This window comes from Giraffa tippelskirchi, chromosome 4, assembly GCF_054371585.1.
Source record: "Giraffa tippelskirchi isolate mGirTip1 chromosome 4, T2T-mGirTip1v1.2.pri, whole genome shotgun sequence".
NCBI classification, from domain to species: domain Eukaryota; kingdom Metazoa; phylum Chordata; class Mammalia; order Artiodactyla; family Giraffidae; genus Giraffa; species Giraffa tippelskirchi.
Window position 1 is genome coordinate 11,043,829 of NC_137278.1, and position 19,072 is coordinate 11,062,900.

General features: G+C 40.0%; 1 protein-coding gene and 1 pseudogene across 6 annotated transcripts in view; both read left to right on the forward strand.

Moving 5' to 3' along the window:
• Window positions 1-19,072, forward strand: part of NR6A1 (nuclear receptor subfamily 6 group A member 1) — a 221,792-nt gene that overhangs the window by 19,104 nt on the left and 183,616 nt on the right. For all 6 annotated transcript variants that reach the window (XM_081588637.1, XM_081588640.1, XM_081588638.1 and 3 more), the window contains exon 2: window positions 16,260-16,301. In XM_081588637.1, coding sequence (XP_081444763.1) covers window positions 16,260-16,301 — 42 coding nt within the window. The remainder of the gene's footprint in view (window positions 1-16,259; window positions 16,302-19,072) is intronic.
• LOC145545049 (large ribosomal subunit protein eL6 pseudogene) lies at window positions 1,683-2,455 on the forward strand (annotated as a pseudogene).

Consider the following 19,072-nt stretch of genomic DNA (forward strand, 5'->3'; position numbering starts at 1 on the left):
TCAGTCTGCCTTGACCTTATGAGTACACTCCTCTCATCTTGACATCGCTAGTTAATATTCTAAAAACTATGGTCACTTCTACTTATTCAGGGCTTCCCTGGTGGCTCAGACGGTAAAGAATCCGCCTCCAGTGCGGAAGACCTGGGTTTGATCCCTGGGTTGGGAAGATCTCCTGGAGAAGGGAACGGCTACCCACTCCAGTATTCTGGCCTGGAGAATTCCATAGACTGTATAGTCCATGGGGTCTCAAAGAGTTGGACATGACTGAGAGACTTTCACTTTCGACTTATTCAGGGATATGAAGCATATCCAGAAACAGGATTGCTAAAGTCAGGTCACATAAGTGTTGTACACTTATGTCAGTCTCCTACATATGAACCTTCAAGTTGTGAACTTTCAAAGATTGGAACGTGTTACTACCCAGAAATCACTGGATCTTTTTTCAAGAGAGTAGATAGAATTGAATCCAGCAAGGAACCCGAACCTGTGCCATCCCCGTCAGGTGTGGGTGCAATGGCAGCTTGCCCTCTGTCTCCTGCTGACAATCCTTCCACTTTACCGTCTCCCACCTCCTCTCCCTGCTCCAGTCAGTAGTAACTCTTGCGTGTTCACTTGATGCCAGCCCCTGTATGCCAACTGTTGTACTGTACCCTGTACTTTCCAAGATACTGTACTGTAAAGATTTAAAATGTTTTTTCAGTTTTTGTGTTTGTTTTTTATGTATTGTGCAAAAAGTATTACAAACCTATTACAGTACTATATAGATGATGGTGTTATTTGAGTACCTAGGCTAACTTTATTGGACTTGTGAACAAATTGGACTTGCACACGTGCTCTCAGAATGGAGCTCATTCATATGTAGGTGCTTATTGTATACCAAGTAATGGTTTCCCACTCTGGAAGCCTGACATTTTTGTATTTCACTGAGTTTTGGGATACATATTGGGAAGTAATAATGCTGCATTGTGTTTCTGCTAATGCTAATGCGTGCTAATGCTGGAAGGGGAACTTTAAGCTGACAGACCTTAAAACAGGTATCAAAAATTAAAAGGAAGCATGTCTTATACAAGTAGAGTATGATTTTAGTGGGGCAGGGTAGACTGGTATCTGTGACTCTTAAACATGCCTCAGTCATTTATTTCGTTGGTCTGGTGATCCGAGATCTTGAGATCTGAATGGTTGACCCAGAGGTCAATGCTGTAGCTTCATCAAGAAGCCAAGATCTTAATAATAGCACTGAGTGATGACTTAATAAAAGGTCCTATTCTCTGTGTGTGTACAGAATGCAGCAACAAACCTAGAGCTTCTGAAAAGTGGTTTTTATTTTTTAATTAAGAAGTCTGTTTCACAAGTGTACTTAAATTTGTGGCTTGGAGGGTGAAAATCAGAGTAACTTTACCACCTATGATGAAAGTGAAAGTGTTACTTGCTCAGTCATGTCTGACTCCTTGCAACCCCGTGGTCTGTAGCCTGCCAGGCTCCTCTGTCGGTGGAATTCTCCAGACAAAAATACTGTAGTGGGTAGCCATTCCCTTCCCAGGGGATCTTCCTGACCCAGGGATGGAACAATGCAATCTGCATTGCAGGCAGATTCTTTACCATCTGAGCTACCAGGGGAGCCTCAAATGATATGATTATTAATGATGTTAGTAATGGCTAAACCTGTTTTCTCATCTTAGAAGATGGCAGGTGAAAAAGCCCGGAAGCCAGATACTAAGGAGAAAAAGCCCAGAAGCCAAGCAGTTTGATGCTGGTGGCAGAGTTAAAAAGGTTAAGAAGGGGAAGCCCCACTGCAGCTGAAAGGAATTGGCAGATATTCCTAATCAGCTATGTAGTCCAGAAAGGCCTTTCATAAGATGAAGTATTCAACAGCTAAATGCACAGTTGAAAAGGAAAAGGTGATGGTTCTTGCTACTGGCACAAAATCAGGTGGTGGTAACAAGAATGGTGGTACTTGAGTGGTTAAATTTCCCAGAATGCCTAGGTATTCTCCTACTGAAGGTGTGCCTGGAGAGCTGTTATGTCATAAGGACGTGAGGAGACTGCGTGTGCATTAGCATCACTCCCGGGATGGTTCTGATCTTCCTCACTGGGCCGCAGAGGCAGGAGGGTCATTTTCCTGAAGCTTGCTACTTGTGACTGAGCTCTGTCCCTCACACCAGAAATTTGTCATTGCCGTCTCCACCGAAATTGAATGGTGTGAAAAATCCTAGAACGTCTCATTGATGCTTACTTCAAGACGATGAAGCTATGTTAAGCTCAGGTACCAGGAAGGTGAGCCCTTCAAAGGGACACAGAGAAATATGAAATTACAGAGCAGCGACAGTGCAAGGTTGATCAGAAAGCTGTGGACTCATAAATTCTGTGAAGAATCATAGCTGTTCCTCAGCTCCAGGGCTATCTCCACTCTGTGTATGCTATTACAGTTGGAATTTATTCTCACAGAATATTCTAAACTTTTTAAAAAGAACCCAGTTAAAATAATTAATCCTTTTAAAAAATTGGCTAACCTTTACTGAACATACACTATACACCAGTTGCTCTTGAATGCTTTAAATTTTTAAAATTTCATTTAATTCAGCAGCCTTATGACATGTTTGTATTATTATTGCTGCCATTTTAATTTTTTAAAAAAAATATTTATTACTGTTAGTTTAATTTTTTTTTTTAATGTTTATTTGGCTGCGCTGGGTCTTAGTTGTGGCATATGAGATCTTTAGTTGCAGAATTTGAACTCTTAATTGCTGCCTGTGGAATCCAGTTCCCTGACCAGGGATCAAGCCTCGGCCGGCTGCGTTGGGAACATTGAGTCTTAGCCTCTGGACCACCAGAGAAGTCCCATTGTTGTCATTTTTAGATTAGAAAAATGCCAAAACCATTAGGGCCATGATTATTGTTTAAATCACAGAGAGACAGTACAGATGTTACTTACTTTACACAGTTTCTCCCTTCTGCAAAATGGGGGCTGGAGTGGGATGGAAGAGATTAGGGGTGATTTATAAAGTTTCTTCTAGTTAAAAAAAAAAAATCTAAGAAACTTGTCAATCTCTTAAAGTTTCATCAAGTATTAACATTATATCCTCTGTATCCCCTAGTATGCACAATCACAAACTTTGATAAATTCATATTTTATAGCCGAAGAAAATGCTAAGAAGTTTGGCCTGACTTTCTCTGGGTCATTCTTTGTGACCCTGTTACCTGCAGCATGCCAGGCCTCCCTGTCCTGCTCAATCTCCCAGTTCGCCCGAATTCAGATTCATGTCCATTGAGTCGGTGATGCTATCTAACCATCTCATCCTCTGCCACCCTCTTCTCCTTGGCCTCCATGGCTTTGCATGCCATGCTAAACGTGTTGAAAACGGGGATTGAGCCAACAGGCATATGAGAAGATGTTCAGCATTTGCTAATCATGAGGTAAATATAAATCAGAACCACAATGAGGTATCATTCACACCTATCAGAAGGACTCTTATCAAAAAGAACACAAATAACAAATGCTGATGAGGATGTAGAGAAAAGGGAGCCCTTACGCACTGCTGGTGGGAATGTAAACTTGGAAACCATAAAATGTAACCGTGGAAAACTGTGGAAGTTTCTCAAAACACCAAAAATGGAACTGCCATATGACCCAGCAGTAGAAGCTATATCCAAAGAGGAAAAAAACGAAAACACTAATTCAAAAGGATACATGCGCCTCAGTGTCCATAACATTATGCTTTATGTGCAGTTGTCAAGGTATGAAAGTGACCTAATTGTCTGTCAACAGACAAATGGATAAAGAAGATGTGGTATATAAATCCAATGAAACACTACTCAGAAGAAAGAATGAAATTTTGCTGTTAGCAGGAACAGGGATGGACTTTGAGCATATCATGCTGATTGAAGTAAGTCAGATAGAGAAAGACAAAGTGTTGTATGTGGGATCTAAAAAAATAGAAGAAACTAGTGAGTAAAACAAAGAAGCAGACTCACAGATCCAGAGAACAAACCAGTGGTTACCAGTAGGGAGAGGGATTACAAGAATCTAGGGGTAACCGGCTTTGTATCCCTTTTTAGCATCGTGTCCTATGTTGAAAACACTGGGTAAATGTTTGTTGAACTTAATTTTAGATCATAGGAAACTTTAGCGTGTAAGAAGCAGCAGGAGTTTTTCACCCTTAATCCTGTTTGTGGAGTGTCTTTTACATTTATGTGGTGAAATAAACATATGTTGTTGTTCTTGTATCTTGACTCCAGTTTGAATAATTTAAAAAATTTCTTTTGGGGTTATTTTGTAGATATGACTAACCAGCAACTAGCTTTGCTTCAGATTTGAAAGATTCTGGGGTGAAAGGTTAAAGATGTTGTATCTCTTTGTTGCCATACAATGGATTTCTGAAACAGACATAAGAGATGGTACTGAGCTTTAGCATTAATGATTAACTAGTATGACAGAAAGATTTGTGCCCAGAATTATGTTTCTAATAAGTAATTTAAAAGTCATTTAGAGAATGTCTGGGAGATTTTTTTTCCCTTAAGTTGAACTGGTCAGTTTTAGAGAGCTAATAACACAAATCATTTTGTTCTTAGGATTTTTTTTTTGAAGTATAGTCGAGTTATAAAGTTGTGTTAATTGTGTTAGTTGTGTTGTTGTACAGCAGTTATTCAGTTGTATGTATATATACATTCTTCTAAAAAATATTTTCCATTGTTCTTAGGATTTTTTAAATGTGCAAGTTTCCATTTATAAAAGCAATATATTTTCAATCAAAAAAGTAGAAGGAGGAAAAAAAAAATATCACCCTCAACAGATGGTTCTGAAATGACCTTGGAAGCCCTGTGCCCATGGTCAAACAAACTCCTTGGTCTGTGAGACTCTTCTTCAGTTAGTCTTTGAAATGACAATGAACAAAAAACAAATCTCCTTCACTCTCCCTACTCCTGCTGGGAATAACATATATTTTTTCAAAAGAAGCTAGTTCTTGTCTAATTATTTAATTCATTCATTCATGTAAGGTTTTATACTTTGGTTTGTTGATCTGGTTAGTGAAGTTACTGTAGCTGATTCTGACATGGACATCTTGGTTTATAATGGACTCATCTACCATATGGTACTTTTTTCTTGGACTCTGAGGCCCAGCTTTTGTGGGAATGTCAGGGTTTGTTTTTTGAAATAACGTCAAGTTCCCATCTACCTGGCTGTTGCAAAGCATATACCTTGCAAAGATGGTGTTTCAATAGCCAAATTGCTCTGAATAGAAGTCCTCTTGTTTTGACTTTTGTGGCTCTTTCCATGTAACAATACAATTATTTCTTTAAACTTACAAGATGGAGATAATAGGAACTCCTTTCAGGTAGAATTCATGTGAAGAATCAAGCCAGTGCCAGGCATATAGTAAAGATTCAATAAAATGACAGCTGACAGATTATTTTCTACATTTCATGGCATGTGTGCCTTTTGAAATTTCTTTAACCTCCAAGCTGAATGAAGAATTATCAACACACTCTTTTGCTACTCCAGACATCCAGAAATTGTAAATGAAAAATGTCAGAGGCTTACATTACATGCAGTTTTCTGAGAAATGCCTGTACTATATTTCCATAGAAACACTAATGACTTCTGACTCATCAAACCGAATTGCCTTCCTAAACTGTTTTCACCTTCTGATTTTCTCTTACCTCAGCCCTGAAGCTCTGTACTGCTTTAAAAAAAAAAAATCTTAAAATGGAAATGTCATAATCTTGGGCTGGCTTTTCTGCCTTCAGTTTGGTTTCAAGGCTGCAGTTACAAAGCTAGAAGCCTGAAACTGTATAAAAGGTGATGTAGGTTGATCAGATGGAATTCATTGTTTCCATAGAAATGTAGACACTTCTTGTAAGCAGCATTTAAGCTGAGCAAATACATGGGCACAATAGGTAATATAATTCAGAATCCTTGGTTTCTCCCCCTACTCTTTTTTTTCTACCTCTAAGATTTCATGTTAAGAAAAGGACATTAGGGAGAAGCCTTTATTTTTTGTTGCAGTTTTTGAAATGTGACCTTGACATTTGTAGGTGGAGAAAGGGAAATACAACTTGAAGCTCTGCCAGCCGGATTTTGCTGTGCGGACTTGTGGTGGTATATCTTTGTATTCAAAAGCGTTTTTTGTTATTCCTGAAGTATAGTTTATCAGGTTGCCTGTGAGAAACAAAAGCTAACGGTCCAAGTGGCATCCCACTCACTGGATAGAAAGGAAAGAGGCAGATGTGAATGTAATGCTCAGCCAGTCCAAAGAAAAGTGTTTCTGTATTTGCTTGGGTTTGGTGCTGAATTGCAGTCTGCAAGACTGGCTGTAAGGCAGGCCATGGTCTGGCTAGCTAATGTTTGTTACCAAAAAAGCATCTACATTTATTCCTTTTCAGTCTCTATCCAAGCCACCTTTTGTACCAGAAGGAGCCGAGGAGATGGAGTTGGGAGGGGCTCTGAAAAATGGGAAGAGTTTCTAGAATTTCAGGAGCTGTGGATGGTTTGCCATGTGTATCTTGACTACCCCCTCAGAGTGCTTCCCTCTCCTCCTTTTAAGCCTTACACTTTTAGTTACTTGGTTAAAATATTAGAACCACTGTATTGAAGTTAGAGTTCTGCTGGTGTTAGGGCTTCCCTTGTGGCTCAGCTGGTAAAGAATCCGCCTGCAGTGCAAGAGACCTGGGTTCGATCCTCGGGTTGGGAAGATCCCCTGGAGAAGGGAAAGGCTATTCTGGCCTGGAGAATTCCATGGATTGTATAGTCCGTGGGGTCGCAAAGAGTTGGACACAATTGAGAGGCTTTCACTTTCACTTTCTGCTGGTATTGACAAACTTCATAGATATAGCCATGTATTTCCTTTCCTTAGTGACTCTATTGCCTATAGAATAAAAGCCTAGAACTTCCCATGTGTGGCAGTAAAATTCTTTATGATATGGCCCTGGCTCGGGCTCCAGTCAAATCACATTACCAGGTAACATTATTCCCTTTCTCTGTTCATGCCTCGTACATGTGGCTTCCTCTGCATACGTTTCTCCAGTAGCCCTGTTTATCTGGTGAATGCTTATCCCTTCCACATGCCCCTGGCCCCATGGTTGCTGCTCTGTTCTCACTAATATTGATTACAACTATTAAGCACTTTCCACTGACCTAAGTGTATCATTTCACTGAACCTCACAATAGCCTGCAGATGAGGAAATTGGTTTAGAGAGGTGAAGTCACTTCCCCAGTTAACAGTAGTAAGTGATGATATCAGGACTCATACCTATTCTTAGGTCAAAATATATGCTCTTAACCACTGCTTCAGTTTCATCAGGTCCATCTGTCCCAATCTGTCTGTCCATTATTCTCTCCCTACCATTAATTTTTTAAAATATTATTTACTTCACTATCTTTTTTTTTTGGCTGCACCATGCAGCATGTGAGATCTTAGTTCCCCAATCAGGGATCGAACCCATGCCCCCTGCAGTGGAAGCACAGAGTCTTAACTACTGGACCACCAGATAGGGAAGTTCCTATCTTTGATTTTGCTTTAATTTTTTCTTGTAGTTAAATATATATAACAAAATTTACCATTTAAATAATTTTAAGTATACACTTCAGTGGCATTGAGTACATTCACATTGTTGTGCTCTATAATTTTTATTCTGTACCCCTTTGGACTATTTTCTGACAGTTGGCTCATTCTTGGGTTTCCCTGGTGGCTCAGACAGTAAAGAATCCACCAGCAATGCGGGAGACCTGGGTTCAATCCTTGGGTTGGAAAGATTCCCTGGAGAAGGAACGGCTGCCCACACCAGTATTCTCTCCTGGAGAATTCTGTGGACAGAGGAGCCTGGTGGACTACAGTCCATGGGCTCGCAGAGTTGGACACGACTGAGCGACTTTCACTCACTCACTCAGGCTCAGTTTTACTGATACCTGTATCTTCCAGGCCTAGGACCTGCTACAGTGTGGGCAGGTCCTTAGTAACATTTGAAGGAATAAGTGACTATATTTGCTAGGCTGATGGAGTTACTTTCTGATAACAATGGATGAACTTATGAATTAGTAAATAACACTTGTGTAAGTGTTTCCTTATTTCATTTACTTTAAAGCTGCGACAGAATCCAAAAGGTGTCATGATAAATTTAGAAGAAGGAAGGACTTCCCTGGTGGTGTAGTGACTAAGAATCCATTTGCCAAGGCAGGGGACGTAGGTTCGCTCCCTGGTCCAGAGAGATTCGCATGCCTAGACATGACTGAAGTGACTTAGCAGCAGCAGCAGCAGCAGCAACTAAGCCCCGTGCGCGACAACTACTGAGCCCACATGCCTAGAGCTGGTGCTCTGTAACAAGAGAAGACACTGCAGTGAGAAGCCCGTGCTCCACAGCAAAGAGAAGCCCCCGCTTACAACTAAAAAGAAAGCAACTAAATGAAGACCCAGCACAACCAAAAAAAAATTTAGAAGAGGGAAGATTTTTTTTTTTACCTTACATTTTTCCATTATAATAGCCATTGGCCTTATGTGACCAATTAAAATTAAGTTGAAATTCAGTTGCTCAGTCACACCAGTCACATTCCAAGTGCTTAATAGTCACACATGCCTAGTGGCTATCATTTTGTACAATGAAGATAGAGAACATTTTCATCACTGTAGGAATTTGAATTGAACATTGTTGCTCTAGACTTTAAAGGCAGAGAATAGTGAAACATTTTCTATTAGGACTTGATATTTTGACAAGAACTGCATTGTAGTGACATGTGATTTAATACCATTGCTTTTTGGAGAAAGAAGTAGTTACTCTGCGTTTACTAAGCAACCTTTCCTGGGATCCTGGGATGTACCTTAGCCTTGTGGCTTGGGATGGTTAGGGCTGAGACCAGATTTGACTGAGAGAAGGGCACAGTTTCATTGGGAACCTAATCATGATTGGGGGTGGGAGGGGGGCACAAAACAGATGGGAAACTGATATAAATGACCAAATGTTGGTCCAGAAAGGAGCAGAATGGATCTTGTGTATCAGTGCAAATCCAGGGTAGAGATTTTTAGCTTTTTTCATGGGGAGAGTGGAAAACAAAATTCTCTAAAACCTGAATTCATGGTCAGTAGCCATGATCATAATTTGGTGTGGAAAGCAGAGGGCACTGAGATCACAGGGTAGGGAACCTCATTAAGCAGAGGAGTTTAAAAATCCTTTTAGATTCCTTGACTTCTGGAAGCTCTGCTTCACTTCATATCTCACATTTTAAAGTATATGAAACTTGAATTGCAGTTGACTAGGAGAAATAATGTTATATTTGATATTTAAAACATTTAATCTGACGTTAGTGTGTGGTTTCTGTTTTGGGGAAAGGTGAGATGTTTGATTAGAATTACCGAGTTTTGCATTTTTAAGGGCCTCACCTTAATTTTGCCTGTGGGCTTCAAAGTAGACTGGCAGAATCCTCACCAAGATTCAAGTCTCTATTGCACCATGCTGCCTTCCTCTAGTCAAATGGACACATTCCTAGAGTAATATTTAACTTGCTTTTGTAAAAGACACATTAGATTATAGTTAGCTGATGTTTGGGCTTGAATTTGTTAACTGGCATTACCCACAAGCTTTTGTTTGTTTACATTTGGAAAAAAAAGAATGATACTCAGTTTATTTAAGATCCTTTTGTGGTAAATGTGTAACTTTATAGCCAAAAATATAAAGAAAAAAAAATCAATATTTAAAAAATTTGTTATGGTAGCCAATCATAGATTGAGGAGTCACTTCTTTTTGCCAGATTCTCTCTTCTTGGAGAAAAGCTTGTGAACTGGATCTTCTTTGTTTTAAAGAAAATTCCTAGACTTGGAGCTAGGAATTGTATTCTTCCTTTGTATTAAAGAAAATTCCTAGACTTGGAGCTCTTGCCATAAAGTAGGTTGTTTATTTATATATAGTTACCAAATTTTGTTGACTGGCAGGATCCTGACCAAGATCCAAGTCTCTGTTGCACCATGAGACTCACAACAATTGACCAATGCGGTTATTTTTATCCCCATTTCAGGAATTAGCTATTGGGTAGTTAATTAAACAAAAACAGTGGCAGATCTGGGATTTGACTCCAACTCAGATCCATGCCATTTTTCCTTATGCTTCTAAGATGAACTGTGGTAACTGAATATATGGGCTTCACTGGTGGCTCAGCAGTAAAGCATCTGCCTGCCAGTGCGAGAGACAGGTTCGTTTGATCCCTGGGTCAGGAAGATCCCCTGGAGAAGGAAATGGCAATCCACTCCAGTATTCTTGCCTGGGAAATCCTACGGACAGAAGAGTGGTGGGCTACAGTCCATGGGGTCACAAAGAGTCAAGCATGACATCAACTAAACAACAACAAAAACAACTAAATACATGCCAGCCTTGTGCTAAATTTCAGATTGCTTGTGAACATGCTGACTGAGTGGTATATCTGTCATTTTAGGAACCAGTCTGTTTCTTTATTTTGTTTTTGGCTGAGCTGGGTCTTTGTTGCTTTATGCATGCTTTCTCTTGTTGCAGCAGGTGGGGACTCCTCTTTGTTGCAGTGTGCAGGCTTTCTCCTGCGGTGGCTTCTCGTTGCAGGGCACAGGCTCTAAGCATGAGGGCTTTAGTAGTTGCAGCATTCAGACCAAGTAGTTCCTGCTTTCTGGCTCTAGAGTGCCAACTCAGTAGCTGGGGTGTACGGGTTTAGTTGCCTCTTGGCATGTGGTATCTTCAAGACCAGGGATCGAACTGGTGTCCCTTGTGTTGCAAGGCAGATTCTTAACCACTGAACTACCAGGGAAGCCCCCAATTTGTGTTTCTTGACTCTCCCTTTTTAAAGCAATTTAAGCCACCAGCCAAAGGCTCTAGGTTTCTCAGAATATTTCCCTAATCTGTTTAATGTGTTATATTCTGTGAGACAGGAGGTTTGGGGGTTATTTTTGTGTTTTTAGGTAGCTTAGGAGTCTGCTTTTTACAGAACAATTCTGATATCCTTTCTTTGCCTTTGTATTGAATTGAATTCAGCAGATACAGGGGTTACTTCTAGTAGTGGTTTGGGTTCTTGTAGCTAGGAACCCTTTTGCTAGCCAGATCTGGTTTCTGAGAATCTGGGTAAGACTGTTTGAGAATGGTAGCCAGATCTAGCCATTCCATTGACTTGCTGTCAGGAGGTAGGATTAACATTGTTCTCTGTATCTCCTGCGTTGGTGATGATCTGTAAAGCCAGAGACAACATTAGCCAGTGGTCTCAGGGCTGGATAGAGGGAATATATAGACATGGTTACTGAATTTCAGAATCAGGGATCTTTGTGACCACTGGAGGAATTTGTTTTAAGGCAAATATGAAGAGTTCTTCTTTTCCTCAGGGAGTAACATACTACATCTGGGATTATTGTATCAAGCAGTTTATAGGCACAAAATATAAAAAAAGGTTCAAGAATCATAGCAAGTAACTAAACTACCTCAGTAATGTTAGGGTATTCCACTCCAGGTCTTTGAGGATGATGTCATGAATGAATTAATAATTAACTCTCCTATAATCTGCTCTTTGGTGCCATAGATACAGCACAAGATTTCTTGGACCCTTGGGGTTAGTTAGTAGTAACTCACATATATTGAGCTTTGACTTTGTCAAGTACTGTGTAAAGTCTTTACATGCACTGTCATTTAATCCTTTTAACAGACCTATCAGGTAAGTGCTGTTAATCTCAGTTTGTAGCAGGGCTAGGGTCTATCCTACTTGGGTCGTATCAGCTGAAAGTGTAAAAGGGCTAAGTCTCTAAAGGAAAATCAGAATGCCATTAACAGAAGGGGGAGTGGTTGCTAGGCAGGTTAAAGCAATAGATGCCCACTTTAACTGTTTTTCTTAGTACTGTCTTTGTTTTTTTAGTCACTCCCTTTTTATTTGTGTTTGATCTAGTTATTTTGAGTTCCAAATGCTGTTTTCAGAAAATGTTGTTAGACTTTGTCTTTTCTTGAAACCCAGTATAGTTCTTTCACTAAAAGTCCAGAATCTGAGGTCCAAAATAAAAGCAGTTACTTGCTTATACGTCATATGACTAAACCAGAAGTGGCTTTTGAACTGTAACTTTCCCATTATACTATTCTACCTTCCCATGTTTTTGTCCTGTTTTTGAGTCTGTTTATGTTAAGTGTATGCTTATTCTCAGTTTCATTTCTGGCAGAATGTTCAATATTGGACCCATGTGTAATGATGAGTGATTTCCTTTTGGCTGGCATCTCTCTACAGCTTTTCTGATCCCCAGGTGTTTATATAGAGAGGATTTAAAGTTGCTCTGAGGTGACCCTTTTTAGGCATATCAGTCACTTTAACACCCTCCAAACTCTGGTTTTCCAGATCAGATTTCCTCACTCAGACATTCCACACACTTTTCAGGCCAGACTTAGATTTTCTGATCCTGTGACTTTCTTCCCTTGATCTAGAGACAGGGTAGTGTTTTCTGTTTTGTTCATCCTACATTTGAACACCTTACATATTGTATCAGCGGCAACTGTTGTGGGCATAGAAACGTCCCGGTGGATGGATGAGGCATTGTCACTACGCTTGAAGAACTCACTATCTAGTGAAGAAGGCAGTTATTGAAGTTGTGAGCACAGGAGAAGCGTCTCGTATGTTTTCCGTGTTTCATTGAAGGATGATGAGTAGTTCTTTACCAAGTGAAGGAGGAGGAAGCACAGGAAGACAAGGAATGTGGTTTGTTTGGTGAATGTTTAGGATTGAAAGTGGTGTTTAAACAGTCTGCTATTTGAATCCTTCTCCACATGACTCCCAGTTGCTCTTTTGGCTTCTGGTTGCCTGGCTCTGATGACACAAAATATTCTTGTAACCATCTAGTCCTAGTTTTGCACCAATATTTTTGAGTTTACCATTGAGATACTACAGTTGGTATTTATTGAACCATTGCTGTGTACTAGGCTTGTGAGAGATAAGGGGGATACAGCTGTGAACGAGACAGGCCAGGTTCCTTCCCCTAGGATAGTGGAACATTGTTAGTGGAACAGCCTCATAGTGGCATCAGACCTTGAACAAGTAATTCCTTGTTGATGAGTGCTCAAAGCATTGTAGATAGTTATTACAGGGAGCTTTGACCTTTTGTATAAGATGAGGGTAAAGGAGGCCAGAAAAAGCTTTTCTGAGGAAATATTTAAACTGAGGATGGGTCAAAATCAAACGAGAGAGTAAGCCGTCATTCCAGGAAAACAGAACTTTGATCAACTGTGTATAGAACCCCTATTGTCTATTTGCCACTCACCGTGCTTGATTTTTCTCTTCAGTGTGATAGTTGTACACCAATCGGAAAGATGTAGCTTGGCGTTTTGGGGCCTGATATGTGCTTTGAGGGCTGTTTATTCCAACCTGAATAGTTCAGTTCAGTTCAGTCGCTCAGTCGTGTCCGACTCTCTGCGACCCCATGAATTGCAGCACGCCAGGCCTCTCTGTCCATCACCAACTCCCGGAGTCTACCCAAACCCATGTTCATCGAGTCGGTGATGCCGTCCAACCATCTCATCCTCTGTCGTCCCCTTCTCCTCCCGCCCCCAATCCTACCCAGCATTAGGGTCTTTTCCAATGAGTCAACCCTTCGCATGAGGTGGCCAAAGTATTGGAGCTTCAGCTTCAACATCAGACCTTCCAATGAACACCCAGGATTGATCTCTTTTAGGATAGATTGATTGGATCTCCTTGCAGTCCAAGGGACTCTCAAGAGTCTTCTCCAACACCACAGTTCAAAAGCATCAATTCTGCGGCGCTCAGCTTTCTTCACTGTCCAACTCTCACATCCATATGTGACCACTGGAAAAACCATAGCTTTGACTAGACGGACTTTTGTTGGCAAAGTAATGTCTCTGCTTTTAAACATGCTATCTAGGTTGGCCATAACCTTCCTTCCAAGGAGTAAGCGTCTTTTAATTTCATGGCTGCAGTCACCATCTGCAGTGATTCTGTAGCCCAAAAAAGTAAAGTCTGACACTGTTTCCACTGTTTCCCCATCTATTTCCCATGGAGTGATGGGACCAGATGCCATGATCTTAGTTTTCTGAACGTTGAGCTTTAAGCCAACTTTTTCACTCTCCTTCACCTTCATCAAGAGGCTCTTTAGTTCTTCTTCACTTTCTGCCATAAGGGTGGTGTCATCCGCATATCTGAGGTTATTGATATTTCTCCCAGCAATCTTGATTCCAGCTTGTGTTTCTTCCAGCCCAGCGTTTCTCATGATGTACTCTGCATATAAGTTAAATAAGCAGGGTGACAATATACAGCCTTGACGTACTCCTTTTCCTATTTGGAACCAGTCTGTTGTTCCATGTCCAGTTCTAACTGTTGCTTCCTGACCTGCATACAGGTTTCTCAAGAGACAGGTCAGATGGTCTGGTATTCCCATCTCTTTCAGAATTTTCCACAGTTTATTGTGATCCACACAGTCAAAGGCTTTGGCATAGTCAATAGAGCAGAAATAGATGTTTTTCTGGAACTCTCTTGCTTTTTCGATGATCCAGCGGATATTGGCAATTTGATCTCTGGTTCCTCTGCCTTTTCTGAAACCAGCTTGAACATCTGGAAGTTCACGGTTCACGTATTGCTGAAGCCTGGCTTGGAGAATTTTGAGCATTACTTTACTAGCATGTGAGATGAGTGCAATTGTGCGGTAGTTTGAGCATTCTTTGGCATTGCCTTTCTTTGGGATTGGAACGAAAACTGACCTTTTCCAGTCCTGTGGCCACTGCTGAGTTTTCCAAATTTGCTGGCATATCGAGTGCAGCACTTTCACAGCATCACCTTTGAGGATTTGAAATAGCTCAACTGGAATTCCATCACCTCCACTAGCTTTGTTCGTAGTGATGCTTTCTAAGGCCCACTTAACTTCACATTCCAGGATGTCTGGCTCTAGGTGAGTGATCACACCATCGTGATTATCTGGGTCGTGAAGATCTTTTTTGTACAGTTCTTCTGTGTATTCTTGCCACCTCTTCTTAATATCTTCTGCTTCTGTTAGGTCCATACCATTTCTGTCCTTTATCGAGCCTATCTTTGCATGAAATGTTCCTTTGGTATCTCTAATTTTCTTGAAGAGGTCTCTAGTCTTTCCCAATCTGTTGTTTTCCTCTATTTGTTTGCACTGATCGCTGAGGAAGGCTTTCTTATCTCTCCTTGCTATTCTTTGGAACTCTGCATTCAGATGAGAATATCTTTCCTTTTCTCCTTTGCTTTTCGCTTCTCTTCTCTTCCCAGCTATCTGTAAGGCCTCCTCAGACAGCCATTTTGCTTTTTTGCATTTCTTTTCCATGGGGATTTTCTTGATCCCTGTCTCCTGTACAATGTCACGAACCTCTGTCCATAGTTTGTCAGGCACTCTGTCCAACCTGAATAGCATACTTATTAATGGAAGAATTGCTTCTATTTGTGTGTATAGGTAAAATTCTTTGGCAGTTACGAAAATTTCAAGTAAAATGACCCTGTTTAATGTTTTATAAGTTCTTTTTTTGTTGTTTTTATAAGTTCATATATTTTGCTTTCTTTTGGAAAATAATTGATAACATAGGTAGAACATGACAAATATTAAATGCATTGTAAATTTACTATGAAATATGGTAGCTCAGCTGATAAAGAATCCACCTGCAACGCAGGTGACCTCAGTTCAGTTCCTGGGTCGGGAAGATCCCCTGGAGAAGGGATAGGCTACCTACTCCAGTATTTTTGGGCTTCCCTGGTGGCTCAATTGGTAAAGAACCTGCCTGTAGTGCGGGAGACCTAGGTTCCATCCCTGGGTTGGGAAGATCCCCTGGAGACGAGAGAGGCCACCCACAGTATTCTGGCTTGGAGAATTCCATGGACAGTATAGTCCATGGGGTTGCAAAGAGTTGGACATGACGGAGCAACTTTCGTTTTCAACATATGTATTACATATGTATACATATTGCACGTGTTTTATTATAACTAACTTTGGCATGCTTACTCATAGTTACTTATACTGTTGTTTATTGAGCTCCTATGTGCCAGAGACTGTGCTAAATAAGCATTTTATATAATTATCTCACTTAATCCTCATTACTGCTCCATGAGAAGTGCTGTTACCATCTCCATTTTTTTATATAAAAATGATGCAATGGAAGCTCAAAGAAGGATCTACAGTAGCTAAAAGTTATAGAGCCAGGATTCAAATCCAAATTTGACTTATGAGTCTAGATGGTTTTTTTTTCACTGTATGATACTTTTCATATTTGGAGGCACCTTAGAGTAATTAATGAATTATAATCTTTTTTTCCTATTTTTTTCTCTTCAGGCTTTTGTCAGGACGAATTGGCAGAGCTCGACTCAAGCACTAGTAAGTTCTAAATGTTCCCCAGTGTTAATGGGTAAGAAAAGTATATGTGTGTATACTTTTAAATGTATAACTTAAGGTGTCATTTATAGGCCTAGTCACAGATTTTATTTTACTTTATGATTATGGGGAAGACATTCTCTTTTCTAGTTATATTTTATTTTTCTTTTCCTAATGCTTTTTGGTGGTCAGACTCTAGCCATTTAATAGAAAATTTTTGCTGAAAATTTCTGTTTAATGCTAGTCTTGTTTTCCATCTTCGCATGAAGCTACTACTGACAAAAATTGTGCTTTCATTTATGCACACATACAAGCATATACCCACAACCACGTTTGAAAAGTATTGACTGATTTTGACATTTCTTTCAAAGAAGGATTAGGTAAAGGTTTAGATATTTATAGATGATAACCTTCATACCACAGTTTAATTTCTAAGCATCTTCATTCTTAAGTTTAACGTACAAGAATGACCATTTCAAAGTCTTAATTAAATGATGCTTTTCATCTGTGTCTATAGTGCTCTCATAATGTCACAAACACCATTCTGGGATATGGACATGGGAATATTCAGTGTATACACATATTATTTTGCTATAATACTAAAAGGTCAAATGATACTTTAGATTGAGACTCTGAAATGATCTAGAGCTATTTTTTCTAGTTCCTATATTCTTTAGGGTTATGGGGTTGGTTATCTGTTACCATTCTGTTGTTGAGGTAAGCGATAAAGTTCACCCTCTCACCATCCTAACAGCTGTGGACCCTCTCATATTTTCCTCACATACCTTAATAGTATAAAATTCATGTTTGTTCAACTAATACTTACTAATTGCAAAACAAAAGGAAGTCTCATAATGATTATCAAACATTAAGGAAATAGGTTTTTCTTTCTAGAAGTCATAAAGTTATGAATCAGCTTTGTAGGGAATACCGGAATCAACTTTGTAGGATATTATAGGTTCGGTTTACCCCACCTTCCTACCTCACATCCCAGTACCTATGAGTGAACATACTATTTTCACTTTGTCTTTCTTTTATGAGTATCTGTCATTTAGGAGGAGGAAAAGGTAAATTCTTGAGTCATGGGCCTTTCTCAGAAGCACTTTTTAGAATTTGTCATTTTTTGGCTGCTCTGGGTCTTCCTTGTGGCGCGTGAGCTTTCTCTAGTTGTGGCAAACTGGGGCTACTCTCTAGTTGCGATAAATGGGCTTCTCGTTGTAGTGGCTTCTTTTGTTGCAGAGCATAGGCTCTAGGTATGCAGGCTTCAGTAGTTGTAACCCTCAGGCTCAGCAGTTGTGGCACTGGGCCTAGTTGCTCTGTGGCACATGGGATCTTCCTGGACCAGGGAGTGAACCTGTGTCCCCTGCATTGGCAGGCAGACTCCCAGCCGCTGGACCACCAGGGAACCCCATTTAGAAGAATTTTTTAACACTAGGAAGGATACTGACATGCCTTGTGATCTTTCAGATAGAACTACACATAAAACAAGCCAGATAATTGAGAACTCAGTTTAATATTGAATGTTTTCTGCTCAGGCCCAGTTCTAGGCCCTAGGGATACAAAAATAAATAAATCTAAGTCCCACTTTCATTTGTTAACAGTCTATCAGAAAACATTTCCTAGTCTGAAATTATTTAAAAATACACTTTTTTAAGCATATGGGACCCAAATTTATTCTTTTTCTTCATTTAGTAGCAATTAAAAATGTTCATGCCCATCTTCTAGGAAAGGTACTTTATATTCTTACGAAGATTATTTTTGGATTTTTCTTCCTGCTAGCCCAAGTAATTCTAACTCATTTAACATTTCTGCATAGAATCTCTGTTTAGATATTGTGCTTTATAGATCTCTCCATTCCATGAGAATGAACAGATACTGAATCATAATTTTATTAATATATGTCAGTATGGAATGAGAGTTACCTAAAAAAATAATTTTTTTTCTAAAAATTGTACTTAGCTTATGTGGCCAATATTTTCAGTAGTCCCCATGTTATTTTTGTGAAGTTACTAGTGTTTTTGGTCTGTCTCTTTGAAATACATAAAGATCTGACATTATAATGAGTAGGCAGAAACAGAAGTTTATCATCCTGTCTGAATCAATCTTGGGATTCAAATGAGCATGCTCAGTCCTACCGAATAATAGGAAACCTCAAGACTGAAAGAAGGCAATGGCACCCCACTCCAGTACCCTTGCCTGGAAAATCCCATGGACGGAGGAGCCTGGTAGGCTGCAGTCTATGGGGTTGCTAAGAGTCGGACACAACTGAGCGACTTCACTTTCACTTTTCACTTTCATGCATTGGAGAAGGAAATGGCAACCCACTCCAGTATTCTTGCCTGGAGAATCCCAGGGACGGCGGAGCCTGGTGGGCTGCCGTCTATGGGGTCGCACAGAGTCGGACATGCATGACTGAAGCAACTTAGCAGCAGCAGCAGTAGCAGCAAGACTGAAATGGGCTATACACGTGTATTAAGTTGATTATGGTTGTTGATATTACAAATTCTATGGCTTCTGATTGGGAAGGAGTAAAGTCTCCTATGTTAATACCTTGTGACTTATGGACATTAGATGGAGGACAGTAGGGTTTTCTTTGTGATGAATCCTTGGAATTTAGAGGCTCCAGTGTCTCTCTTACTCCTCAAATTTCCTGATAGGGAAGGCCTGCTCATTCTTGCTTATTTTGAACTAAGAAATACCACTGTTGCTGATTTCCCATTTTGCTTGTCAGTGGTTGTAGACAGCAAGTTTGGGACATGTGGTATGTATTGGAA